Here is a 26,081-nt window from a genome sequence, read left to right on the forward strand (position 1 = left end):
TTCTCAAGATTTTATGGTGCAATGTGTAGAGAGAAAGAGAGTGAGTGGCTTGGCAGTGGATTGCAGGCTAACTACAGGTAGGTCAGTGGGGGGGGCATTTACTGCAGTGTCAAATCTGTTGAAAACAAATCCAACTCATGGGATCTGCCCTCACTCAGGTGCTGAGTCTGTAACTGGGCTATGACAGAGTGCTAATGTCAAATGCAGCAGTGGGGTTAGCAGAGGGAGGAACATAAACAGCCACCAAGATTACATGGGTAAAATCCCTGGGCAAATAATCCGGCCTGAGTCCAACAGCGCACAGTTCAAAAATCACCAAACAACGGTGGACCTTTAAATTTAGATTTGCCATGCTACTCTTCTATTCACCTAGACAAGACCACAGACAAGTGACAGTGAGAGCAGGACATATGAAGCAATGTTGGTGAATCATTAGTAAAGAGGAACTGAGGGCAGCTATGAATAGGATGAAAGTGGAAAGCCGGATGGTCCAGATGACAACCTGTAGAGGTATGGAGATGTCTAGTAGAGCGAGCAATGGACTTTTTGACCAGACTGTTTAACAGAGAATGCCTGGATGAGGTCAGGTACCTGGGGTCAGCCATCCAAACCAATGGAGAGGGGACAAGAAAGGTGAAAAAAAGAGTGCATGCAAGGTAGAATAGGTGGAGGCCGGTGTTAGGGGTGATTTGTGACAGAAGGATAGCAGCAGGAGTAAAGGGTAAGATTTACAAGATGGTAGTGAGACCTGCTATGATATATGGCTTGGAGCTGGTGTCACTGAGAAAAAGATAGGAGGCTGAACTGGAAGTGAGACAGCTGAAGATGTTAAACATTTTCATTGGGAGTGAGCAGAATGACAGGATTAGAAATGAGAATATCAGGGGGGCTGAGCAGTTTGGAGACAAAGTTAGAGGCAAGTCTGAGATGATTTGGACAAATGCAGAAGAAGGGATAGTAGATATATTGGACAAAGGATGCTGAAAATGAGGAAGCGCACAGAGAAAATGCATGCATAGGGATTGGTGTGACAGAAAAGGATGCTATGGATAGGGTGAGATGGAGGATCCACTATGGTGCCCCCTAAAAGGAACAACTAAAAGATGAAGAACAAAAAAAGAGGATAAATTTTATTTTACTTGATTTGAAATAAATCAGACACCATGTTATGTCAAAACATACAACAAGGAAAACAACAGAAATTATGGCCTCCCTGAGATTTATATTCATTAATATGATTGTCATTACTTCAGAGAATGTCACAGCTGGTGTACAAAAAGAGGTATGAAAGCCATGTTTGTCTTTAAAATTTAATAGATCATTGAAAATTACTCAGTTCACCTACTTACATAGCAAAATAATTAACTTTCCACATCAAGAAAGTAGATAAAATTACTACAACTGCAGATTCCTAGTTTCCACAAATAAGACCTGTTTTCAGTTTCTAAAATATAGATTCCTCATCCTTTGCATGGCTTCTGTTTCTTGCACTGAGTGGAGACATTTCGACTTCAAAGGTTTTGTCAAACGCACTGCAGTCCACAAGGAATGCTCCTTTTTCCAGGGAAATGCACGAAGCAAATCGGTGACCCCACAGAATCTCATCCTGTGTGTAGGATGTCCTTGCCTGGCATGTCATACCTGCAGAAAAGCATCAGCGGGTTAGGAACCGGTCACTTTATTGGAAAAAGATCCAACAGATTTTATCAGGACATAACTTTATTGTGTGCAAGTTTACATGAAAGCACATCTTTTTCTCTGCATTTATGCACTTTAGCCAGCACTGAGCCATAAGAATAAAGTTTTTTTTATAAACACAAATTTATTAATATTTTAGATGGTGAACAGTAACAGTAACCTTTTTCTTAGTTGGTTTCAGTTTGCCAACCACTCAAACAATGGCAAAAAAACTACCACAAAGCAGCTTTATGAAGATCTATGCTACTGTACGTGTTACTGTAACATCACAAAACAACCAGTAAACATCACAACAAGCAATAAAATCCCAGTTTAATAATAACACACATACTTAGCTCTTTTCAAAAATGACAAACAAGCAAAGTTGTAAACGTAGCTGTATCCATATTAAACAGCACAAGCACCACATTTCTACAAACCTGATGCCTCCACAATGCCTTCCAGGATAACGATAATCTCCAGTGTCTCCCTCTTCAAGCGCTTGGCCCCCACCTCCCAGAAGGGACTACTGTCATTGATGATATGGGCAATGGTTTGGGGCTCTACCAGGAGAAGCCTGTCTCCTCCAGTGTCATAGCCCAGATTGATCTCTGTCTGCTCCAGTGGGATGAACTCTCCCTCCTTGGTCTGCCTGGATTTGATCAGCTTGGCTCGGATCTTGGCGTCCACCATGTGGCTCTCTCGAAGGTCACCTATGCGGAAGAGCAAGCAAAGCTTCTCGTCACGCTCGCAGATGACGCAGTGTTTGCTGAAGATCAGTGTCTGGGCCCTCTGCTGTGGTCGGGAGATTTTAACGAACATACAGCCCACCATCACGGCATCGATAATGGAGCCGGTGATGGACTGGACCATCAGGAGCACCACACCCTCAGGACAATTAGCTGTTACCCTCCTGGTGCCGTACCCAATAGTCCTCTGGGTCTCCAGAGATAGCAGCAGGGCTGCGAGGTAGCTGTCCACATTTTCAAAGCATGCCTGCCACTGGGAGTCGTGGGCGTGTGCAATGTCGTCACGTAGCCAAGCATCTAAGAAGTAGATTGCACCAAAGGACATCCATGTGAGGATGTAACAGGCAGTGAAGACGAGAAGGAACCAGAGATATTTAAGATCTACTAATGTGGTGAAAATATCTGAAATGAAGCGACTCTTGTCTTTAATGTGTCCCAGATTAACCCTGCACTTGCCGTCCTTGGTGACGTAACGCTGGCGCTGATTGTTGGTAGTGACACATAGAGGCTGCTCGTCTCCCAGCAGCTTGCAGCGCCTCCTGAAGCTCTTTGCACTGTGCCGCTTCTCTGTTGGAGAGAGAGCAATGTTGGCCCTGAAGGTTGATTGCCATTGAGAGCTCAAACGTTTAAAGTGTTTGTTACGATGCATGTGCAGAGATTTCAAGGTGTCTTCTACTGATTCTAGAGGAGTTTCTTGGATGACGTCCTGTTGATGAACCTCATGCTCAGCTGGAGCGAACACCTGAGAGGAACTCTCAGGTGGACACTGAGGCCCCTCTTGGGATGGTGGGGGTGACGAGCAGTTAGTGATCATCATGGATCAAAGTGAATTTATCTGCAACCTGAAATTGCAGAAAATATTACATAATATTCACAATATTCCAAAAATATTGCAGAAAAATGTGGATATGGATGATGTGATGTGGCCAACAATGATTCAACATTGCACACAGTTCATGCTTTATTGTCGGGGAGAGTTAGTGTACACAGAACAGAGTGGCTGAGTAAACCAATGGCTCTAGTCGTGTAGACGTTCAGAAACCAAACCAAGCATCATAGTGAAAAAGAAAGGTAATATGTGTGACTTCAGACATGACATGGTTGTTGGCTGAAACCAAACTTCCATTCTAAAGTAATTTAAATTAATTTAAAACAACAATCAAAATAATAAATCTGGTTCTTGTCATCCTTTTACTGAATAGAGAGAACACGACTCAGTCAAACTATTTATAATTATTTTATTTAATCATCTTCCGGAAGAGAGAGACATGCACAGCCCAAAGCCATTTTGCAGATCTCTAGCGTTAGAAACCAAAAATGGTTTGTATTATTTTGGTCCTTTACACGTCACACATAGTTTCGATAAAAACAACTCCTTCTGTGTTACTTAGTTCCTACTTAGTTCTGTCTGGTTTCCTGTATATGCCTCTGCAGCTCTGCACTAAACTTCCTGTTTTTCAGTCTGGCTGAGCACTTGGTTTATGAGTCAAAGCTGGCCTTGCTTTACAGGCCTTTATTATTAAAATACATAAAACAATATAATCTAAAAAAAAGGACTAAGAACATATATTTATTCTTTAACTATGTATTTACTTATTCATGCTGCCAGGTCATCCTCTATTTATATTCAGGTGATTCACGAGGTTACCTCAGATTCAGATCAGCATAACAGCAGGTTTCATCTGTCTGAAGTGGGCTGATCAGTCACCGCTGCAACTTGTTGCACATGCAGGGATTGTCCTAATCCTTAAAATTAATCTGAACTACACCAAAGAATACAAAGGATTTGAAAAGATTACCAACTGTATTTGCCTGAAGGCTTAAATCTAGAAAGTAGTGTCCAGATGTGGCCAAAATTCATCTTGACTACATGTGTGCCCATCTGTGTAATACATTTACAGCTATCAAGCAACATGAGTCAGGGAGACAGGATTTTACTACAAGGAAACATTCGAAAACAAATAACAACTTACAATCTTAAATCTTTCTAGCCCATTTATGCTTTAGAGTTGCTTAAGGATTTTGAGCAACTAGTAGCTGTTTGTAGATGAGGGTGTCGCATATCTCACGTGTTGTATTGATAATATAAAACACCTAGCAAGATTTTTGTTTTAAAAATAAGCATCAGCCATATGTGATAATTGTCAAATAAGATGTAGTCTATAAATAAAAAGTAAACTATTATAAAATATAGTAGTTTATATAGTTTAACAATGATAAAAAAAATACTGTGTTACAATAGCCAGTTACAATCAATATAATTTAATATGAAGCTTAATTATGAACTCAGTCCAGACATTTTGTAAGGTGCAAGAGTATAAACAAATATGGTGGAAATACAGATTGATATTCAATTAGTATTATCTTCTACAACTTTGTAACTTTAGAGGTTTTATATAAACAATAGTCATTTCCATACATGTTGAACTGCTGTGGATGGGTTTTAGTCTTTTTTTTCTTCCTTTTTTGTTTCATTTTCAATGTAACCAGTCCTTGTGATGTTTTTTGTAACTATATTTACAATACGTTAATACTTAGTCAAAAAATATTTTGAGTAAAAAAAAATTACATTGCCAAATATTCCATGTTATGCTAAGCTGACCTGATTGGGGCACTCAGACTGACTGCTACTCCAGGCAACGAAAACCTGAAGTAAGTCGACAAGTACAGTATGCATGTATTTTTAAATTTTTAATGAGTTATTTCCAGGATATTCATTGGAAAGTAGAATATGTAGCGCAGTTTAATCAATAAGGGTACTGGCAGAAAATAATTCACCCACATTAGACTGTTTTTTTGTTGTTGGTTTTGACAGGTAATCTTTGATGTTTCCCTCAATTTTCACTTTTTTTTTTTTTTACATTTTCCATATCCAATCAATCAGTTAACCAAATTAATCCAAATGTATCATTATGAATAAAAATTAATTTAATTTAGATTCCTGTGAAAACAAGCATTACATAAATACCACACAACAGTGTATCTGTGTTTTCTATTGCTTAAAATACAGGACAAGTAACTGAGTAAGTTTAGATAAAGAAAGCAAAGACAGTATTAATGTCTTATAGATTGAGTTCACATGTTCAGATTTATTTACTGAAAACGTGAAAACCCCACATACCTCTGCAAAGCATGTCTTAAGATGAACGCTGCTGCTGGTATAATGTAACTTCCTTCAGCTCATCGGGGTAATCAAATGGAGGAGGAGAGAGTTTAGAGTGAAGAGCTGCTGCTGTGGAGCTATGCAGCTGTTTGTCTCCTCCCCCTCAATCGTTCAGAGCACAAACACTGACAATGTTTTTTCATTCTTACAGTCTGCTTTCACAAACCTAATATGATTCACGGTGCATTCAAAAGCCTGCAACAGTTTTTGGAACATTTCAGCCCAGATACTCTCACCCTAGTCAGATAATTTAATCAGCCCTGAACATAATAAAACCTGGGTGTATACAGTTTTCTTTAACTTTTGTAAAGCGATTTGTTGAAATGATGCTGGAAAAAGTTCCACAAAAGCATGGACACTTAAGGCTGTTTTATAGGTCATCTATCAGTGGTGGCAGCTGTAAATGAAACACAGACCCGACCGAATACAATACAGGGATCAAATTAACGAATGGAACTTACAAAAATAAGCTGCTACTATATTCTCTGCATACTGAGCATTATGAAGTTGTATGATGGCAAGACCCATCACCAAGAACACTCATCATTTCTATTCATCAAGAACAGCCTGGACAAGGTCTCGAAAAAATTGAGTGTTTCGGTTTATTTGGATAAGTTATATCAGAACACACAGACACACATGGAAAAACTCAGTTTCACTGCTCAAACAAGATAATTTGCAATACTAAGTGCAAGGTCCAGAGCAGGTCTTTCACAACATAATGGTCCTTTAGAGGCGCTTAGGTTCAAACAAATAAACTCCTGAAATCACATCAGTAAGTTTGATTAATGAAGTGCAGCAAAGTTACCCTGAATACAGCATCATGTGTCAATGGAGGGCAAGGTTCTGGTTACACCTCAGGGGGCTGGGGAGTAATAAATCCCCAGTGACAACACCTCAACCATTTATGTGATGAGCTGTTCAGCCTGTATACATGTAAATGTTTATATTTTATGCAAATAACAGAAAATAGAAATGAATAAAGGCAAAGAGTCCTTATTTCCACAGTGGAAAAGTGCTGTAGTATCTTGTTGGGATTTTTTCTCTTTCCAAGAATCTATTTGATTTTGGCCAAAGCTGCAGCTCTCCTCTCCGTATTCTGAAACAAAGCTCGGACCAGATTCTTCACCTCCGAACTCGAGAACTCCAAAGCCAGCGGACCTTTACTGTCAGCCCACCTATGGAGACGAATCAGAGACAAGTCAGACAGCCACACAAAAGAAAAGAGATATAGTAAGATACTTAGATCTTCCAGTCAAAGACTATTAATGGTCCCACAAAGTCATTTTAAGACCAGGGGGGATAAATCCTTTAGAACTGTGGCCCCCTCCAGCTTTAAGAAGCAGCTGAAGACTCATTTATTCAGACTGGTTTAACTAGTTTTAGGCAGTATGATGTTTTATGTATGCTGTTATACATATTATGGCTATGTTCACACTGCAGGCGAAAGCGCATCAAATCCGACTTTTTTGACCCTATGTGACCCATATCCGATCATGGTATGACAGTGTGAACAGCACAAATCCGATATTTTCAAATCCGATCTGGGTCACTTTCGTATGTGGTACTGAATCCGATACATATCCGATGTTTCAGAAAGCGACTGCTGTTTGAACGGTGAAGGCGCATTAAATCCGTCTTTTACGTCACTGACACAAGACAGACGCCAATTATCAGCGCCGGAGAAGCGCCCGATAAGACATCGCGAACGCTTCCTGGCTATCAGGTGAAACTGCTGGGAAGACAACGTTGGAGAAACGTGACCATTTTATTTGTACTGCATAATCTGCAGATTCTGACAAAAATCTGCAACTATCCTTTGAAGCACTGCTCCTCTAAAACAGCAATAACGATAATTATTAGGTTATCTACATTATTATGTAAATAACAAAATAGCTTAAAGCAAAAAATTGGGAAACATAAAGTCTTTATATTAAGGGCCATCAGTCAAACAATACTGTTTGCTCTGGTCTAAACAGAGCGCGTTGTGTGGGACATCTTCTTTTGCGCATGCGGGCCGCTTTGAGCGTTCACACTAGAGCGCGTTTGCTGTCGCATTTTATTTGTAGTGTGAACGAGCAGACAAAAAAATCGGATTTGATCAAAAAATCGGAATTGAGCATTAAGACCTGCAGTGTAAACGTAGCCTATGTTTTTATCTTCTGTGCTTTTTTTTTTTTTTTTTAATGCCAGTTTTTAATGCAAAGCACTCTGTGGATTATTTTCCTCCCCCCATGACAGGTACTGGATAAATAAATACATAAATAAATAAATATGCATGCATGTAAAAGCAGACTTATAAAAATTTATCAATGGAGAAATATCACTGTAAATTCCTACATACTAACTTTTCTTTTATAGCTATAAAAATATAACACCGTCACACTTACAAACAAGCCATTAATTTAAAGGCTGAATGGATTAAAAGTAATGACAAGCCACTGTTACACCACACCTTTATGTTATTTTCTGTGTTGTGAAGTTTCTTTCTTACCTGTCAACAATCTCCTGCAGATTGGCCTGCAGCACGATGACGAGCTCCTTGAAGGTGCCCCACTTCTTCACATAGAGGGGCACTTCCTCCTGATATTTCTTATTCTTCTTTTCCTCAGCCAGAGGGATAAAGACCAGCGGGCCTTCATCAATTATAGTTTGGCACAAAGTCTGGAGATGGTTCCCATCCTCAGAGGAAATGTCCTATAGTGACAAATACAATCCTTATTAAAGATTAAATATGTCAACTCCGAGCATGTAACACAGCATCCTAGTATTAGAACCTGAATTTCATATTTCATCAACCAAAGACAACATCTTATTAGGGCTTTATTATGACAAATGTTTATTTGCTTGATTCGTCAACTTTAATTTCAGTAACGCAAACCTCTAGCATCATGACTTTGGCAGTAACTTCTGTGATGGCTGTGTTGAGGAGGTTGCCCATGGCTTTACAATAGATGCTGACCGGAAGGACATCCTGCCAGACTGTACCCAACTGCTTCAACTGATGAATAACCTGCAATCAAACAAAAAGATGAGTGGAGCATGAGTAAAAAGCACTGCACAGCCTAAAGGGTGAAAATGGACTAACATGTATGTAGTGCTTTCCTAGTCTTACTGACCACTCAAAGGACTTTGAATGGATATTTACATTATACTCATTAACTATTTAATAAGGATATCAATTAAGAAAGCATTTCAGCTGCCCCTCGTGTGGCTCTGATGGAATTGATCCCCCCATTTAGACACCCCCATTTACCACAGTCTTTGAAAAGCCTTATTGGAAGGTGTAACTTAACCTCATACGCCTCTTTTCCACTAGCACCTATCTGGCTCAACTCGACTCTTAGTGTTTTCTATCAGTTGGTACTACCTGGCACCGGGTACTTTTTAGTACCACTCGGCCAGGGTTCCAAGCACCCAAGAGTCGAGCCGAATGACTCTCTTTTTCCTTAAGCCAAAGACCCAGCAGCAGACATTCCTCAGTGTCCTCCATTGTTGTGTTGCATTTGTGTCACATACAAATAATGTCACGGGCCTCCTTGCTCTAATGACCCCAGCTACACTGAGGTTATACTCAATTATAGTTCTTAAACTACAAAACCGAGTTTAGTCGAGTAAGAACAAGTGGAAAAGAGGCCTGATCATGATATACTTCTATTCAAACCTTCTTCTAACAACAGTGCTAACCACCACATCAGCTTGGTGCCCAAACTCTTTTTCTATAATGAGCATTTCTCCCCACTCACCTGCCGTACTGCTTTGCTAGCTGCAGTGTAGTTATCTTCATCATCCAGGTTGCAGAAATTGTGAGCAGTGGAAAGTCGCTCCAGCAGTTCAGCTCTCTGAACATTCAGCTGGGCTAAGAAGCATTGGGCACCTGCAAGAAAAAGAACAAAAAGGGATAAATGTTTTTGGAGAGATAAGTGTGCTCATATTTCAAAGCAAACTGTAGATTGAATGTTGGTCCTTGGTAGGAAACTTTTGCCCCGATTTTGCCATAAAGCCCCTTTCTCTCTTTGGTCCAGCGTGACAGAAACTTGAAATCAAATCTTGAGTATCTGAATCATTAATAATTTGCATCTGGCAACAACAGAGGGCAGTTCATAGTACGACAATTCATGACAGAATGCTTACCCAGTTTCCTGAATCCTGGCACCATGTCAACAAAAGTTGCGACGCCCTCGCTGAGAGGCTGCGGCAGGTGGTTTCTGAAATGGTGACCCAGGGTGAGTAGATGATGGGCCAGGTACATGCAGTTGTTGTGCTGGATGGCAGCTAGGTGAGGAAATTTGAGCAGGTTTTCCCTGAGTAACAGAGAAACAACAGTTACTCATTTACATTTTCGCAATACATGTACTGCTTTTGTCCGTCACATGTTATGTGATGGAAACAGCCTTACTTGTGGTACGTTGGCACAACATCGTAGAACAGCTGGAAAATGTTTCTCACAGTGAAGAAGAGCTGCAAAGCACTGCAAAGAAGAACAGAACAGTTTTCAAATTGAGTGCGTAAAGAATCAACCTTCCCCGTGCAGTGTAAAGTCTATATATAAATAAAAGGATATTTTGACCTATTTTGGACAGAGGTATTGAAATCACTTTGAAACTGCAACAGCTAAGGGACAGTATTAGATTTCTCATTTTAGAAAAGCACAGAAGGATTATTATCAGGACTCAAGCATACATCAACACAAAACACAGTGAGCTCTCTCAGAACTGTAACAGACCTTTGTGTTGAGCTCCCAACAGCTTCACACAGAGTGTCGAGTGCCAGCTCCATCAGCTGCTGCACTGACTCACTGATGCGACAGGCTGGCAGCCTCAGACTCCACGCAGACAGCTGCTTTGAGTTCTCCATTGTCACCTCCTCCTTTAAGCTCTCTGGCTTGACCTTGCTCTCTGAACTTGGAGCTGGCAGCTTGGGGAGGCGAAGTTTTGAGTCTGGTGTGATCTATTACATAAAGTTTGTAAGAAGGAAATAATTTGCAGCAGGGGTAATTACAAGCGTAATCACACATGCATGTAATTTTGTACAACTCCAGTGGAATAGTTATTTAAATACATCTTCACACAACAGTTTTTGTAGCATATTTAGGAGGTGGCCTGATGAAAACCATTTAATGATTTTTACACAAAGATCTTAAAAGGATAAGGAAAACTTCACAATATTAGCTAAAAATACAACATAATTCATTTTTTGACATTCTGTGGAATGTTTTTCACATTATGATAAGAGAACACTCAGACACTCAGCCTCACATACTTTGACTGTGTTATGCATCTTTGAGGTCATGAGTTTACGGGCTGCTACAATGACGTCCTTGCACTTCTTGCTGGCAAAATGACAGTTAACATCTCTGGCATATTTGAGCAGGTCTGTGGAATCACCCTGCAGATACTCCATCTCCTTTAGAGACTTCTCGAACTCCTCTGTTTCCTTTATCACCTTCAACACAAAAAGAGAACAAATACATAGTAAAAATGTAGTTGTGTGTATTATAATATTATTATACTAGACAAAGAGCTGTTAGGTCCATACAGTGTTGTATTTCTCCAGCTGGCTGCTGTTGGTGGGGATGGAGTGCACCAAGCACTCATGTATGATGGTGTGGGACATTTCCTCCCAAATCAGCTCCCCCAAGATAGCGGACAACTTTTTATCACCAATCGACACGTCTGGAAAATAATAAACAAGTGACTTGCCTCTTCAACAAGACTCAGATGCAATATTTCAGGTTAGCATGGATAATTTCTCCTCATATTCAGTCTGTCATTGCTTTCTATGTAATGACCCCAAAAGATGTAAAACCCAGTATGTATTTTACAACCAGTACGTGCAGCCATACTGTACCTAGGAGGTGTGAATGAAGCGTCTTGAGCACCAGCAGCAGCTTGTTGTAGACCTTTGAAGGTGCGCATCGCTCCTCGTCGCTCTCCTCCAAACACTGCAGGGCCAGCGTGGTTCCCTCACCCTGCTGCTCAGTCACTCTCACAGACAGAGACGCGTACATCACCAACGGCTTCAACATGTTCTTCAAAAGCACCTGACCTGAATATCAACAGAAAGCATAAGTGAGCGGGGTTCTGACCTCAGGTACATTGTGCTTCAGAGCTAAATAGATTAACCTGGCTGACTCACTTGAGAAACATCTTTAACAAAGAAAATTATGTTATAAAAATTGCAGCGCTGTACCACAAATATGGTATAGAACAGTCACACATTTATCATAAATATTTTAAATGAAATAAAGTACATACAAGGTATTATACACATTTTAAAAGAACACAAAAGTACTGCTGCTTTATGGCGGTGCTGCTTCTTCTTACTGAAGAGTTTGATCTTGTGCTGAAGGTCTCCCTGGATGGCCAGAGCTTGCAGGACAGAGCTCAGTAGTGTAGGTGGTTTCAGTTCGCTATCCTTACTGCAAGCACTGCTCAGTTTCAGCTCCACCTTCAAGAAAGACATCTCCCCTGCAGGCTCTGGGAACACACACCCAAAAGCTACAGCTCAAGTATACTTTAAGATTATCTTATAGAATCTAACTAATGTGTTCAAGCCTGTTGGGCACAATCGTGGATAACGTTCTCACCTGGAAAAAGGTGAGAGCTAGTTAGCAATAGAGCTTGGCTTGTTTATTTAGCACATGAAATGTGGAAAAGAGCTCACACAAAGAGTGGTACCCTGTTCTTTCAGGATGTCTTACCCTTTGTGGATGGTAACTTCCAGATGACGAGGCGCTTCCATTCATCTCCCAGGTGGTAAATGAGGTTCTCTCTCTGCACTGTCAACTCAGAGCTGAGAGCACTGAGGAGCGGCAGCTCAGAAGTCTTCCAGCGCTTCAGTGATCCCACACTTTTCCTTGCCTTCAATAAAAATATGACCCATGAAGTAGTCTGTTTATGTCCACTCAGCTACCGAGAGAAAGCATCTTACACAGGCAACAGGACAACAACTGTGGAACAGTAACCAGGTCACTTTAGGGAAACAGTTCCCCTCTTCTTCATTTAAAAGAGTCACATGTACGCAGGAGGCATTCCAGCCATCTTTTTCAGTCTATTTAACACAGTTGTCTGGGGTTCTCTTTTTGTATAACTGAACAGCATTGTTAGTGCAGCGTATCTGGTCACAGTAACTGACACACACACAGACCCCAAAGGAACTAAAAAAAATCTTTTAACAATGGCCCATTTTATCATGGTATTTGTGTGATTGTATTTGTTCTGCCTCATCTTTACTGACACAGTCATGCCTTTTGTTTTTCAGCTGTACTTCACTTAGCTTAAAGCCACTGTATAGGCTCACTGGGGTGAATTGCACATTGGATTAGATATGTCACAAAAATGCCATTGAGTGAAAAGGCCAAACATAGCTACCTCTGTTTGAATTAACTACAAACAGCATACAACACTGACTGGCAGTGCTTTGTTCTTTTTTGGAACAGCTTTTATTATAATCACATTTATTTCAGATATATTGTAAGTGAACTTTCTGAGGAAGCAGGCAAATATGATCAAGTCATTACACCAGTTTTCAGTCACCCTCTGCTTTTTTCACCTCCACATTTTGTATCACTAAATATTTTAACTTGTTTGTGAAACATTAAAACAAATTTCTGTTTATCAAAATGAAAGGAAATGAAAGAACTTGTTAAGTAAGGTAACACAGACTTATTACCTTAACAGTAAGTAGAATAAATTAAATAGTACTGGACTGATGGTTAATGATTGCCTTTCTAGTAAGTTGAGCACTCAAAAAGTCTCAGAAGCTCACATTTATCTATGCTTAAGCACTTTCTAACATTCACACGCACATTCAAACTCCAATGGATGTTATTCACAACTCAAGGTTTGGGATCTTGCTCAAGGACACTTTGGCATGCGAACCGGAGGAGTCCGCGACTGAACCTCTAACCTGCTTTACCACCTAACCTGGGGCTCATGTGTGCAGTCACCTTAAAAAGACAAATTTTTGAGGCAGATAAATGCTGGTTTAGCGCTGAGTATTGTTTAAAGTAACCTAAGGCTGTGTGGACATGAATGAAGCAGCTCTTACTCTTTCCAGCCGGTTGGCAGCATCCACATACTTCTTCTCCAGTAAAGCCTTGTTGAATTCTTCCATTGCACTGTGAAACTGAGTCACACAGCAGATACGTCAGTCACAGAAACATCTATACCGCCTTAAAAACAAACAAACAAACAAACAAAAACCACACACACGCACACAAAAAACAGGATCTTTGCTAATAAAACATTTTGTCAAGTGACAGAGAAGCTGGCCAGTTCACCCTATTTTTCAGGATAATTTACAATCATAACTCATTGTTATTATTTTTATCATTATTGTTGTTGTTATATGAAAATACATTAAAAACAAAAACACTACATAGAAAAACAGAACACACAAATTCTCAAAAAATATAAACACAAAACATACAAGAGAATTAAAAACGAACATACATGCAATTAAAAACCGATAAGAGATGATTAAAGGATCACGAAAAGAACACAAACGAGAGAAGAAGAGACGCTATCACATCAAAGCAAATAATTAAAAATGTGTTTTCTGAAGTTTCATGAGGAAAAATTGATTTTGCAAGTCTCAGCTCGTCATGCAGGATTGTTCCATGCCAAGGGGTCCTATTACATTTAAGTGATGCTAAAACTAGTAAGAATATGAACTTCTGCATTTTGAAACAGTTGGTGTGCTTTTCCCTTTATATTTAAAAAAAACAAAACAAAACAAGAACAGTAGTAAAGTATCCTAGAGCAATAGAGACCTTTATTATGGGAGCTGTTTGGAGAAAGGACTGGTTGGAAGCATCCATGCAATTATTTGACTTTAATATAAAAACTCAAGAATAGTGTACCTCTTTTAGGTGTCCAAGCATTGTTATGATGACGGTATTTTTCTCCAGCTGTTGCTTCAGCTTTGTATATTCAGCCACGGCTACATGGACGTTCTGCACCTACGTCCACATCAACAAATACTTTAAAAGCATGCTACTAAGTTATACCACAAGAAAAACCTACTTCATGAAACAGAATGAGACCTGGTTCAACTTTCACTTTAAACAATTTCATACATACTTCATTCTCAATGCAGTTTTTTAGAGTGTCCATTTCTTTGGAGACTGCATCAACCTGTAACATCAGCTCCTCTGATGACTGGAGACTGGGCAGGAAATCGTTGTATCGCTTATTTATCATGTCGCACACCTCTTCCTGGAGAAAAGACATAAAGACAAACGAGTCTTTTATTTCATATTAATAATTATGAGACAACCATTTAACTTTTACTCATCTATAACCTGCTGAATAAGCTCAGATAGCACATTTTTGAAGTTTCTTAACGATTACAATTATTTGTGTGTTGTTGAAAATAAGCCTAAGGCTTAGTGTGTAGTGTAACTCCTATCAAAACACACAACAGTTGATATAAATACACTATGGTGGAAATCATGCAAAACCCAAATAAGAGCAGTTAAATTAATTTAATGCGGCAGACAAACGTGGAAGAAGGCTGTCAGAGCTGGCTAAAACTTTAACAGGTGTCCTGAAATCCTGTTAACTACAGCCTATTTATTACTATAAGTAAAGATATTAGACCTAAAAAAAAATAAAAAAAAAGATCAGCTGGCGATAACTAGTCACCTGGTGTTTGTATCACCTACGATGCCCAGCCAGAAACATTAAGCCTGTTTAACCACGGCACGGCAACTCACATCATTCATTATAAGATCTGCATCAGACCAAAAGTCGTCTCTAAATCTAGAGAAAGCATAACTTATTTCTTAAGCTTACACACCTCCTCCCGTTGTACAGTAATATTTACAAGCCACGTAACCTAGGTGTCAGTACTGAGTCTGTACCACAGATAGCTTAGTCCAAATCTTGCTAAACAAACGAAGTTAACTCGCTTTGAGCTTTACTGACAGTCTGCATGTATTATCAGATTTTCTGGTTAATTTCTACATGCAGCTGAGTGTAACTTCAGGTAGTAAAGTTAAAGCAATGACGGGGACCTAACCGTAAACCCGCTAACAGCTAAGAGTTGGTTCAAACTTTGCGTAGCGCGACGTTAGCTGATGCTATGACGCTAGTCGGTGGTTACCTTTGTGTCCTCCACTTTTCGCGACATCTTGCTTATTTTGCCAGACAGATCCTCCTTCTCCAGTTTGCCAGAGCTGGCTAGAACTTCAGTCACAAACGACGCCATGCTTTTTAGTAACGTTATATTGTCCTAGCAAAACTGTGACAGGTCAGCACAACAGCAGCAGCTCAGGACCCGCCGACCGCTCTGATTGGTCCTCACTGTCGTCTTTGATTACGCCTGCAAACTGCTGCGAGATCAAACCACTACCGCCCCCAGGTGTTCCCGCAGGGTAGATGTAAATATTTTGGAAAAAAAAGAGAAGAAGCTGACGCAAAAAGACAGTCATAAAAAAATCTTGTTAGTCTTTCATAATTTTTAAATTAATCTTTAATCTTTTCTCGTTTTAATTTTATTAAACTTTTTAAACGGTTTTAAACAATTTTAATTGTTTAAAATATATATAAAATACACACAAAAATACTGTCTGAAGCTCAAATTGTCTGGTTTATATTTTGACTCGATTTTAACTTTATTTTATCCATGTCTTGTTTTCTTTTTCATTTACCTTTGGTCAATGAGCTGGTTTCAGTTTTTGTGCAAATGTACTGTTTATAAAGTTGGGGGATCCTGCAGTCAGGTGAGACTGAAAAAGTCACTTGGATGAGTGACGAAACGTTTCTCCTATTGTAAACGCTACGTCCAGATCAACAATTGTTTTGTTTCTTTAATTACCCTGCAAATTTTATTTGATTAACTTACTTATCTTAATGGTTAAATTTCATATACATAAATCCAAATTTTCTAACGCAAAACCATACTTTCAATGCTTTTTAAATAAAACCAAACTATATGTTAAAACTATACAACTTTCCCAAAATATAAAAGCTTTTAAAACCATAAACTAATGCTTCTTGTTAAATATTATGTGATTTTGTTTCTTGACTGCATCTATTTGTTTTTACACTAAACCCCCTGACATTATGTTTTGTTCATTTATATATTTACTTTGTGTTTTGTCAATAAAGTCTATTAAAAAACAAACAAACAAAAAAAAAACCGTCCAGATGACCAGACTCAACGCTTTGGAGCTTTGGTCAATGGGTGGCGATAATGCTGCTGTAATCTGGTGTTCAAACCGCAAAAAACTAGAAGAAGAAGAACATCGTTTATCTCTATGGCAACGACAACTACCAATTTGCCTCGCTTTGTCCACAAGTGTTTCGATTTATATTTTTATACACATATATACATTTTTTTACTGCTTACATTTACACCTTTGACTAATGTCTTTCTTTACGAAATGAAAGTATCTGCACAAAGGCGTATGTGTGTGCTAACTGCAGCTAATAAAAAGTGCTACGTGAGGAGCTAACATCTCACCGCTAAATAGTCATGACAGATTGCTGGAACACAGACACCGGAGAAGCTGTCTATCGGTCCCGGGATGCTATCAAAAACTTGAAAATAAAGTAAGTAGCCTATGGTTGTATTAGATCGTATTTTATACGAGTATCGAAGGACAACTCATAAAGAAAATGAGTATTACTGAGACCGAGATGAGACATTTTTGAGCTGTTTTTTTCACCAAACGATTCCACTACTTTCACTGTTTTAAGGAAAGAATGTGAAGATTAGAAATCTACGTCTACAAACATATGTGTTAACGCCAAGACACGTTGTTTCCACGCTTTATTTCCATTTGTTCACATCCTTTAGGGTGCGCATAGAGAGAGTGACCTCCACATCAGCTCTCACACAGCATCTCCAGCAGCAGTTTCTGTCCCGGCAAGACAGAGGAGCAATTGAACTGGAAACACTGTCATCACAAGGCCAGACAGGTAAAATTACATTGAGAAACTACTTATTTTTTGCTTGGTTAGTGTTGAGTCGACGTTTGATTTCCGGCTTTCCAGCTTGGTTTTAAAATTTATGTTCAAGCTGTGATCATTTGCAGGCCTTGAAGTTTACTGAGGATGTTGCATGAGTTATTATGGCTACATAGCTCAAACCTCTAGCCAGTTTAAAGCTGGTATAAAGGTGGACTTTGCATGAAATAAAAAAGAGTGCTACATTTAAATTGGCAGTTAGTCGCCCTGAGTAAACTTTAATACTACAGCCTTTTCTGCACCAGTCCAAGCTGTCCTACAATACTTCCAACTACCCCGTTAAGCCTTCAAGCTTAGCCCATAAATAACAACACAACATTATTATCATTCTTTCTGTGTTTCAATGTCACTTGCTGAACAGTCCTTGGTGTTGAAAATGATCAGTCATCTTTCCTCATTTTCTCTTTCCTGTCCTCTTGTTCTTAAATTCTGAGAACAAAGTTCTCTTATTTTTCCTCAGAAACTGGCTGTACCTGCAAAAAAGTATAACTGAATAGTATTCCAACCATAACTTAATTCACATTCTGCATGTATTATTAACATAAGTTGTCTGGAAGCAACCTCAGGCTGCAGCACCTGAAAAATTGACATAATTGATACAATTTCTTCATTAAAGCCTCTATTATAATTAATTATTTATTAATGGTGTTCTGAACTGGGGCGTGGCACTTGTATTTGCCCATATTAGGATGGCTCTTTCCTTTGAGGCTTATTTTAATATCTTGGCATTTATGCTACTCTGACATCAGGTGATAATGAAGAGGAGCTAGTGGTTGGCTGGCAGGAGAAATTCTTCAGTCAGGTAGAATTTTGAATATTTAACATCCTACTCTCACTGCAAATTATATTGAAAACAATTGAAATGTTTACTATTTAAAACTGGACACTGGACATTATTACTTTACATTTCTGTGACTGTCTGTAATTCCAGTATGAAATGGAGCTGTTCCAGAATGAAGCAGCATGTCAGACCCCTCTAGACCGTCAGTACCACACAGAAGTCAAAGCCCTCAACAGGGGCAAGGGTCGACGCAATCGCAGAATTTTCACATACACCGATCATGACCGCTACACCAGCTGCCTTCCAGTACATCAGCTGGTAGGTTGCACTGTATTCTCACTGTATTTGTCCAACACGACAAGCATATTTGCAGAGGTATTCCAAAAGTAATGTTTTTTTTTTTATAAATATATTTAAATGGGACACACTAAAGGCTAGATTTGGACCAAAAACATGTTGTAGGTTTAGAAGCAGTTACAGTATTTATCACCTATGAGTGTATCCCTTTATCATGTGACCAAATGGACGTGTTTACTGTAAAGGCTTTTTGCAGTCCTCTGTGTGTTGTGCTTGGTATTTGTGGCATAGTGCAGTCTGGCTATCCTTAAAAACCTTACACAGATCTATCAAGTAAAGTTTTGTGGATTATCATGTCTCATAAGACATGCCTGCCAGCAAAGTTCAAAAGCAATCCTTTTAACCACTCATTTAGTGGCCGCATTAGGCCCTATCATGATTGTTGTTGAACTTTTTGTGCCCAATAATGGCCATAATTTCAAATTTGCAGGGAACATGCAACACATTAAATATAAAAATGTAGTGCAGTGTATCCAAAGTGCAGGTGTACCTATCTTTAAGGTGTATTTTTAGTACAAGGACGTATAGAGTACATCATGCAGTTCATAATGCAGTTCATAGTGCAAATGAATGATACATCCATATAGTTTCAGTGCATAATGGTGCATAATTGCTCATACTTACTGAACAGGTGATGTTGAGGGTGGGAGAGGTTAGTGATGATGATGCTGGCAGCCTTCCTCATGATTCTGGTGGCATATTGTGATGATATGGAGGGCAAACTGCAACCAGTGTTCTTGAAGGCTCTCCATAATACTTTTCAAGCTGCTGTTTGTCCTGACTGTTTTACCGTACCTGTCAGGATGGAGAAAGTAAGCATGCTGTCTGTGATGGCTCTGCTCACAGTACTTTCCCTGACAGTTTTTTTTTTTTTGATAACTCTGATAGTTTGACAACTTATTTGCTACACATGGTCTAGACTTTTCTCTCCAAAAGCAACCAGCTTTGCAGATTTCTAATTTTTATTTATTTGTGCAAAATAAATCTAAGACCCCAAACTGTGCAGTTCCAGCTTCTCTGTGTTTGTGTGTTTCTTGTGACCTTGTGGCCCTCGCAGCAGCATGCTACTGACATATTTACCACCAAATCCAACCCAACCTTCCTGGCTGAGAGGATGGCCAGTGTGAGACACAGACGTCAAGAAAGACGCACCATGTGGGTGAAACTATGTTTTCAGATTGATTAAAAACCTACATTGTCTTTCCTCATTACATTCTGTGTATTATTTTCTATTCATCTTCCTGTCTAAATCCATTATAATCCACCTAATGATTCTTTTCCTAATGAAAGTCAAGACATAAAAATAGGATATAATCCTAACTCTAGGTATAAACATGTAAAAAGTAATGCTATATTATTGGCTGGCATGCTTTGCAGGGATTCCAGTGTCCCAAAGTCAAAAATCATCAACTGGGAGCCAACAGAGGAGTTTGTGAGGAACAGGCATGTGGTCAATAATGTCATGCAGACCATGCACATCATGGGGGACCTGGGCGCCAGTGGAAGGTAAGGGAGTCGGCTTTGTTCACACTTTTGATCTCTCATAAAAAATGCAGAAAAAGTTAGTCTTCATTTATTAGGCTTCACTTTCTTAGAACATGTAGTCTGTACTCTGTGTTGGTGACTTTGCTGTCTCTCAGATCAGAGAAATCCATTACCATTAGTATCCATTAGTATGCAGTGTAGGCCCTGCTTGTTTTAGCTTTTCGAGGGGCAGCTTGTCTTGCAGCACAAAGTGAAGGAGTTAGGAAAACTTTCAGTCTATCAGGCATTTTTCTTCTTGTTCTCCTATTACTAGGGTTGATTTATTCAGTGTTTCTTATGTGATTTTTCTGTTTGTGTTTTTTGTTTCCTCAGGCTGGGCCAGAAAGAAAATGAATGTTTGCTGGCAACTATAAAAACCGATGGCTGTGGAACAGTGATTGTAAAACCTGATTTTAACAAAGGCAAAGAGCCCTACAGGCAAGTCTTCAGCATCAGTGGAGATGCGTAGCTCAAGTTCTCACTGATAAATTATTATTATGTTTGATACTAACTGAAAAGACAGCAAAAGATCATGTCAGAAGGTGATGAATTAAATGCAAAGCTGGTGTGATGTTTGTATTGTTGTGCAGGATTGTAACAGAGGGGGAGAGGAGAGAAGTCTGGCGTCTCACTGTTGAGAATGTATCGGCATGTATGAAACCTGAGGACAAGGTCAGGGAGCAGAACATGTACAAAGATGTGAGTTCATCTTCATGCTTATTTTTTCAGGCTTCAGAAAAAGTATAGTCAAATAACAGGTCTAATCACACAAATACATCAACCTTTCTCTCTTTGTAGCTGTACATAAGGCACAAGGAGTACTTAAATAGCCTCGTGGGACAGGACTTTGAAATGGTAAGACACCTAAGGTCAAAGGATATAGTCACAAATTGTCTTTGTTCTTACAAGATTTTATTCCTGTAGCCTCCTCTAGGTATTCTGCGTTACATGACGAATGGAGAGATAGGTGAGTAGAAATACTGTGCCCATTTTTACAGATACTTTAGGAAACTAACAGACTTCATCATTCAAATGTCCTTTTTTTGTTCTTCTCTCTGCCCAGTCTCAGCTCAAGGCTTTGAATATGATAACTTGTACATCCACTTCTTTATGGAACTGCCCAACAGTGAGTCACATGTGATACTTCCAGTATGCAGATGCACTGTGCACTTTATAATGAATTCATTGCATTTAATTTGCCAATTCAGCCTATATTATTATTATTATTATTATTATTATTATTATTATTATTATTATTATTATTATTATTATTATTATTATTATTATTATTATTTAAGATTGGTCCAGCCGGCCATTCCAGTCTATGTCAGGGGTTACCCAGACCTGTCGGACTAAAACATTAGGGAAGGTGTGTATTGAAAAGAACTATTTGTTCAATATATTGACAGCATGGCTGTTTGATGAGATATGTTAAACTCTGTATGTTCTTTCGGCTAACAGGAAAACGTAGCTTTCTTTAGCTACCCCTTCCACTTCGAGGCTTTCTACATGACCGAAAAAGAGAGTGACCGTTAGTATCAGTAACAGATAATTGTCTTTAGGTGATTCACTGTTTTAAAAGGTTAAACTGACACAAGTTTCTTGTTTCTAATTTCAGACTCAGTCCCACAGTGGCCAGTGCTCTACTTCAAGGTTCTTTCACTGGACTCCTGGCAGCGTTATCGAACTGAAGGCTATGGCTATCTGCTGTTTCCTGCTATGCCTGGTATGCTATGTGTACTGGAAAACTGATGGATTGAAATTAGGGGAAAAAATATATATTGATAATTTCTCATATTCTAAGATTACACATTCAGAATAAACGGAAGTCCCAAACCCAGTTCAGTTAATTTACCCTATATTATAAATAAGCATGCCCTATGTATGTAGCATTTTTGCTTAGAAATGACTAAAATGAATAATCTTTGGTTAAGATGTCCTGTTCATCAAATTTAATCAGCCAAATGTTGGAGCTTAAGTTAACATTTAGAAAATATATTTTTCCAATTATTAAAATTTTGCATTTTAAAATTTTTATTTCAGATAAAAATGTTTTGATTAGTTATAAAAATCACAACTTTTTATTGTCCTGCATTATATGTTTTGTCTGCATTTATGTGTGTGCACGCCAGGTAAACACACGATGACATGTCACACATGGAGACCCCTTCAGATGGGGACGGTTTCTGCACTCAGGCGCTTCTTTATTGGAGGTTCTCCAGAGCTTGAGGACCACAGCTACGTCAGAATACCAGGGACATTCAAGGTGGGGTCAAAACTCTGCAGAGGCTATATGGATCTGACAAATGTTTACACATAATTTAAGTGTATGTTTTTTCTGTTTTGCTTAAAGAGGATTAGATTTAAAGATTTTTATTTTTTTTATTTGTTTTTATGAATAAAAGATTGCAGAACTTAACAGCTGCTTAAAATGCCACACTGGATTATAAAGAAAATACTTAAACTTTAATTAGGATGTTTGCCTATTCAAATCATATTCTAATTCTTGATTTAATAATTAAATTATTTACATAATACAATTAATAAACCCAGTAGGCTTACTGCATTACTTAATTAAACAGGGAATGACTTATTTGTTAAACTACAATCTGTTAAACATTTAAATGTACCGTACAACAGCTTAACATAAGTTCTGGTTACAGCAATGTGTGCATACATGAGACCTTACAAATGCAGTGGATAAATTTAACTCCTGGTACAATTATGAAGGCATTCTTTAACCTTCTAGTTTTATATACATGTTTTATGTTATGTTAAATATGATCATTTTTGTTTTATTTTATTTTTTAATATGTCTGTATGTCTGTGTGTGGCTGCAGGGGGAGAGGCTCAGTCGCTTTGGCTTCTGCACTGAAACCACAGGAAGTGTCACTTTTAATCTCAACTGTATTCAGCAAGCCAGGTAAGTAAAGCCTGGCTTCAAAAAAGTAGCCATGCATAGAGTGCCTAAAAAATTTATTACACCACCACCCAATGTAAGGTTTATGCCACAGCTGCCCTAAATGAACAGTATTGGTAATTACCAAGATCTTTTCTAATGTTTTGTAATGGTTAACCACCAATTTACGTGAGCTATTTAATTGAAATTGAAATTGAAAATAGTAAAGAACACTATTATTGTTATTATTATTATTATTATTATTATTATTATTATTATTATTATTATTATTATTATTATTAATGAATGAAATGAAAACACGAATTCCAGTCTAATAAAAAGGAATTTGATTTTTAGTTTTAAACAAGTGTTTGACTGATTTCTAAAATATTTGTTTTCTTGTTTTTATGACAAGTAGTCTAATAAACTTGTTAAGTATTGTACCTAACATTTAATAGAAATACATGTACTACTTATATGGTTGGTATGCTCTACATTATCTGCATTGTTATAGATTATCACATTTCTTCAGTGGCTAGACTTTATTCGTTTCAACACAGCAGCAAATCTACAACTTCACAACTGTCTCCTATTTCACAGTCCCAAAATACACTGTAATTTTATTTTTATGTTAGTGCAGGTGTTGAAAATATAAACCTCTGTTTGTATGCATTCAGATGATCATCAGTGATAACATGAAATATTTTAATTTCATGTGCAGGGCCTTTGTTGATACCGCCATGTTGAAGAAGAGGAGACAGAGAGTTTTTGACCAGCTGGGAGGATTTAGTCAGCAAGGAGCTGTTTGCACCATCCTGGGTAAGAAGTCTGGATTTTCAGGACCCACTGAGCTTAGGCTATTAGTTTGAAAGCTAAACCCTGTGGGAGATCAACTCGCTGAGATACAAGTTTCTTTCAGCGCTTCAGCCTGACATATGTGAGATATGGATGGATTGGTTATAGCTTGGTTTGTTTTCTGAGCTACAAAATGTAGCGTATTATTTCAGACCAGTTATATGTAAAATCAAGAAAACAGTTAACCTTTTTTTTCTTTGTTATTTCTGTTTGTATTCGTTATAAATTGCTATGTAAGCCTTCTCTGTATGTGTGTAGTATTCGACTGGTACTTTCTTCCTTTTGCAGAGGCCTTTCAGAGGGCCAGGAAAAAGATGCAAGAAGCCCGAAAAAGTCTTCCACAAGACCTGATCAGCAGCGCTTCCCAGCTACAAATCGAATCCTCTGCTTAAGTCTGAAAAATGGAGTAGGGCTGTTACTGTTATTTTTGGAAGTTTAGATTATAGATTATCACTGGCTGTGATATAAGTGCGTTTTTCTCACAAAGAGGAAAACCATGTCTGAATGTTTTAATCTTTGTATTTATGGCTAACATAGTGGATGGTGTACTAATAAAGTTACAATATGAGTGAAGCTGGTAGTTAATAGAGAGCAGAGCCATTATACCTGCTGTGTATGGTTGTACCTGGTAATGCATTTTTTTTTTTTTTTTTTTAAAGTCACTGTTTATATTTGATTTCAATAAAGGGTCCGATTGTTGGCGTTAACTGAGGCTTTTAAAAACTTGTGAATATAAAGTAATGTTTTGAAAGTTTGGTTTTATATTTTCTGTTGGTTACTTCAAATCTCAATGTAGTTGCCATATTTGTTGTAATATAAACATTTTATATCAACTATTACAATTATCTTTAAATACTTAAAAAAAACATCTAAATCTTTTTTCTTCGTGCACTATATTTTATATTTGGTATATGATATTTAGGGGCATTCATACAGTAGTTTAAAGCTGTTCACACTGTCTAGATTGTTTGCTTCTTCCATTGAAGCACAGGTTTTGCTTAATGCAGTTCAGCATCTTAATAGATGACTTAAATTCAATAGGATTTCACGCTTTCATTACTCAACCTTAGTTATCTGTAAGCTTTAGATCAGGGGTTGGAAACAAGCAGGACAGCAGCCCTCGAGGCCTGGAGTTCGACACCTGCGCTTGAGATAGTGGAATTAGGGCTGCCACAAACGATTATTTTGATAGTCGACTAGTCACCGATTATTTTTGCGATTAGTCGACTAATCAAATCCATTGAAGTAAAACGTACAGCTTATTGCACCAGCAGCATCTGCTCTTATATAACTATCATTAGCTTACAGCTTTAAGTGTTTAAGGTCTGTGCTAACTAAAAATAAAGACAAAATGATAGTTTATTAAATTTTAATGAAATTTGCAGATTGTTTCGGTGAAGTTTAATAAACTCCTTGCTAGGGGTGGGTTTTTATAATCGATTCATTGATTAAAATCAATTATGGCTTGGATAACGTAAAATCGATTAATTAAAATCCTGAATCGATTTTTTTAATATAAATTTATTTTGCCCGAAATTCCAGAATCTCTGGTGACATCTCACAAAATTTCAAGAACCACCAAACAGCTAAGACAGTAAATGAGAGCAGGAACACGGATTCTGCACAAAGACTTAAACACACAGCACGACCCGCGGATCAGAATCATTTAGATGTCGCCTTTCTCACCCGACGGCACGGACACGGTCGGGGCTGAAAGCCGACAGCTCACTGATTCTGATCTGTCGACGGGTCCGCGCTTTGTGTTCACGCCCTTTATGCGCTGATTCTAAAGCTGTTAGTTTGATCTCTTTCCAAACAATATTGACCGAACCAGCAGCAAAAGAAGATTCACATAAACATCGTCATGAATTCACTCTGACTTTTACTGTTTTGCTTCCACCGCGATGCACAGCTCTCTCTCTCTGTCTCTCTCTCTCCCCCTCTCTCTCTCTCTGTCTCTCTCTCTCGCCCTCTCTCTCTCTCTGTCTCTCTCTCTCTCTGTCTCTCTCGCCCTCTCTCTCTCTCTGTGTACTTCAAGAACAGTTTCCCTTTCTTCATTATTCGCTTGCTTGTTACGCACAAGTCTACTGTTGTTTAC

General features: G+C 38.5%; 3 protein-coding genes across 3 annotated transcripts; 1 reads left to right on the plus strand and 2 right to left on the minus strand.

Moving 5' to 3' along the window:
• Positions 1 to 1,119: 1,119 nt before the first annotated feature.
• LOC146566128 (G protein-activated inward rectifier potassium channel 3-like) lies at positions 1,120 to 5,667 on the minus strand. The gene is made up of 3 exons (XM_085289690.1): positions 5,548 to 5,667; positions 2,118 to 3,268; positions 1,120 to 1,641 (listed from the first exon to the last, which is right to left on the minus strand). Exons 2-3 carry the CDS (start codon positions 3,241 to 3,243, stop codon positions 1,445 to 1,447), a joined length of 1,323 nt encoding a protein of 440 aa, XP_085145816.1. The 5' UTR covers positions 3,244 to 3,268; positions 5,548 to 5,667; the 3' UTR covers positions 1,120 to 1,444.
• A 518-nt stretch (positions 5,668 to 6,185) lies between these two features.
• Positions 6,186 to 15,924, minus strand: zw10 (zw10 kinetochore protein). Its single transcript, XM_085289689.1, has 16 exons — positions 15,700 to 15,924; positions 14,676 to 14,810; positions 14,456 to 14,554; positions 13,642 to 13,719; positions 12,293 to 12,452; positions 11,916 to 12,068; positions 11,440 to 11,637; positions 11,128 to 11,264; positions 10,852 to 11,034; positions 10,316 to 10,539; positions 9,989 to 10,060; positions 9,724 to 9,893; positions 9,336 to 9,466; positions 8,471 to 8,602; positions 8,084 to 8,286; positions 6,186 to 6,767 (listed from the first exon to the last, which is right to left on the minus strand). The coding sequence occupies exons 1-16, from the start codon at positions 15,802 to 15,804 to the stop codon at positions 6,647 to 6,649; spliced, it is 2,301 nt and encodes a 766-aa protein (XP_085145815.1). The 5' UTR covers positions 15,805 to 15,924; the 3' UTR covers positions 6,186 to 6,646.
• A 903-nt stretch (positions 15,925 to 16,827) lies between these two features.
• Positions 16,828 to 24,860, plus strand: mks1 (MKS transition zone complex subunit 1). Its single transcript, XM_085289692.1, has 18 exons — positions 16,828 to 17,150; positions 17,398 to 17,519; positions 18,317 to 18,369; positions 18,499 to 18,666; positions 19,763 to 19,860; positions 20,083 to 20,211; positions 20,563 to 20,667; positions 20,820 to 20,928; positions 21,028 to 21,084; positions 21,154 to 21,196; positions 21,293 to 21,355; positions 21,528 to 21,598; positions 21,691 to 21,760; positions 21,848 to 21,955; positions 22,362 to 22,495; positions 23,070 to 23,152; positions 23,850 to 23,947; positions 24,272 to 24,860. The coding sequence occupies exons 1-18, from the start codon at positions 17,074 to 17,076 to the stop codon at positions 24,373 to 24,375; spliced, it is 1,692 nt and encodes a 563-aa protein (XP_085145818.1). The 5' UTR covers positions 16,828 to 17,073; the 3' UTR covers positions 24,376 to 24,860.
• Positions 24,861 to 26,081: the final 1,221 nt, after the last annotated feature.

This window comes from Mchenga conophoros, linkage group LG10 (genome assembly GCF_057382185.1).
Source record: "Mchenga conophoros isolate Kocher_MC1m ecotype Shallow Benthic linkage group LG10, M_conophoros_male_GT1.1, whole genome shotgun sequence".
NCBI classification, from domain to species: domain Eukaryota; kingdom Metazoa; phylum Chordata; class Actinopteri; order Cichliformes; family Cichlidae; genus Mchenga; species Mchenga conophoros.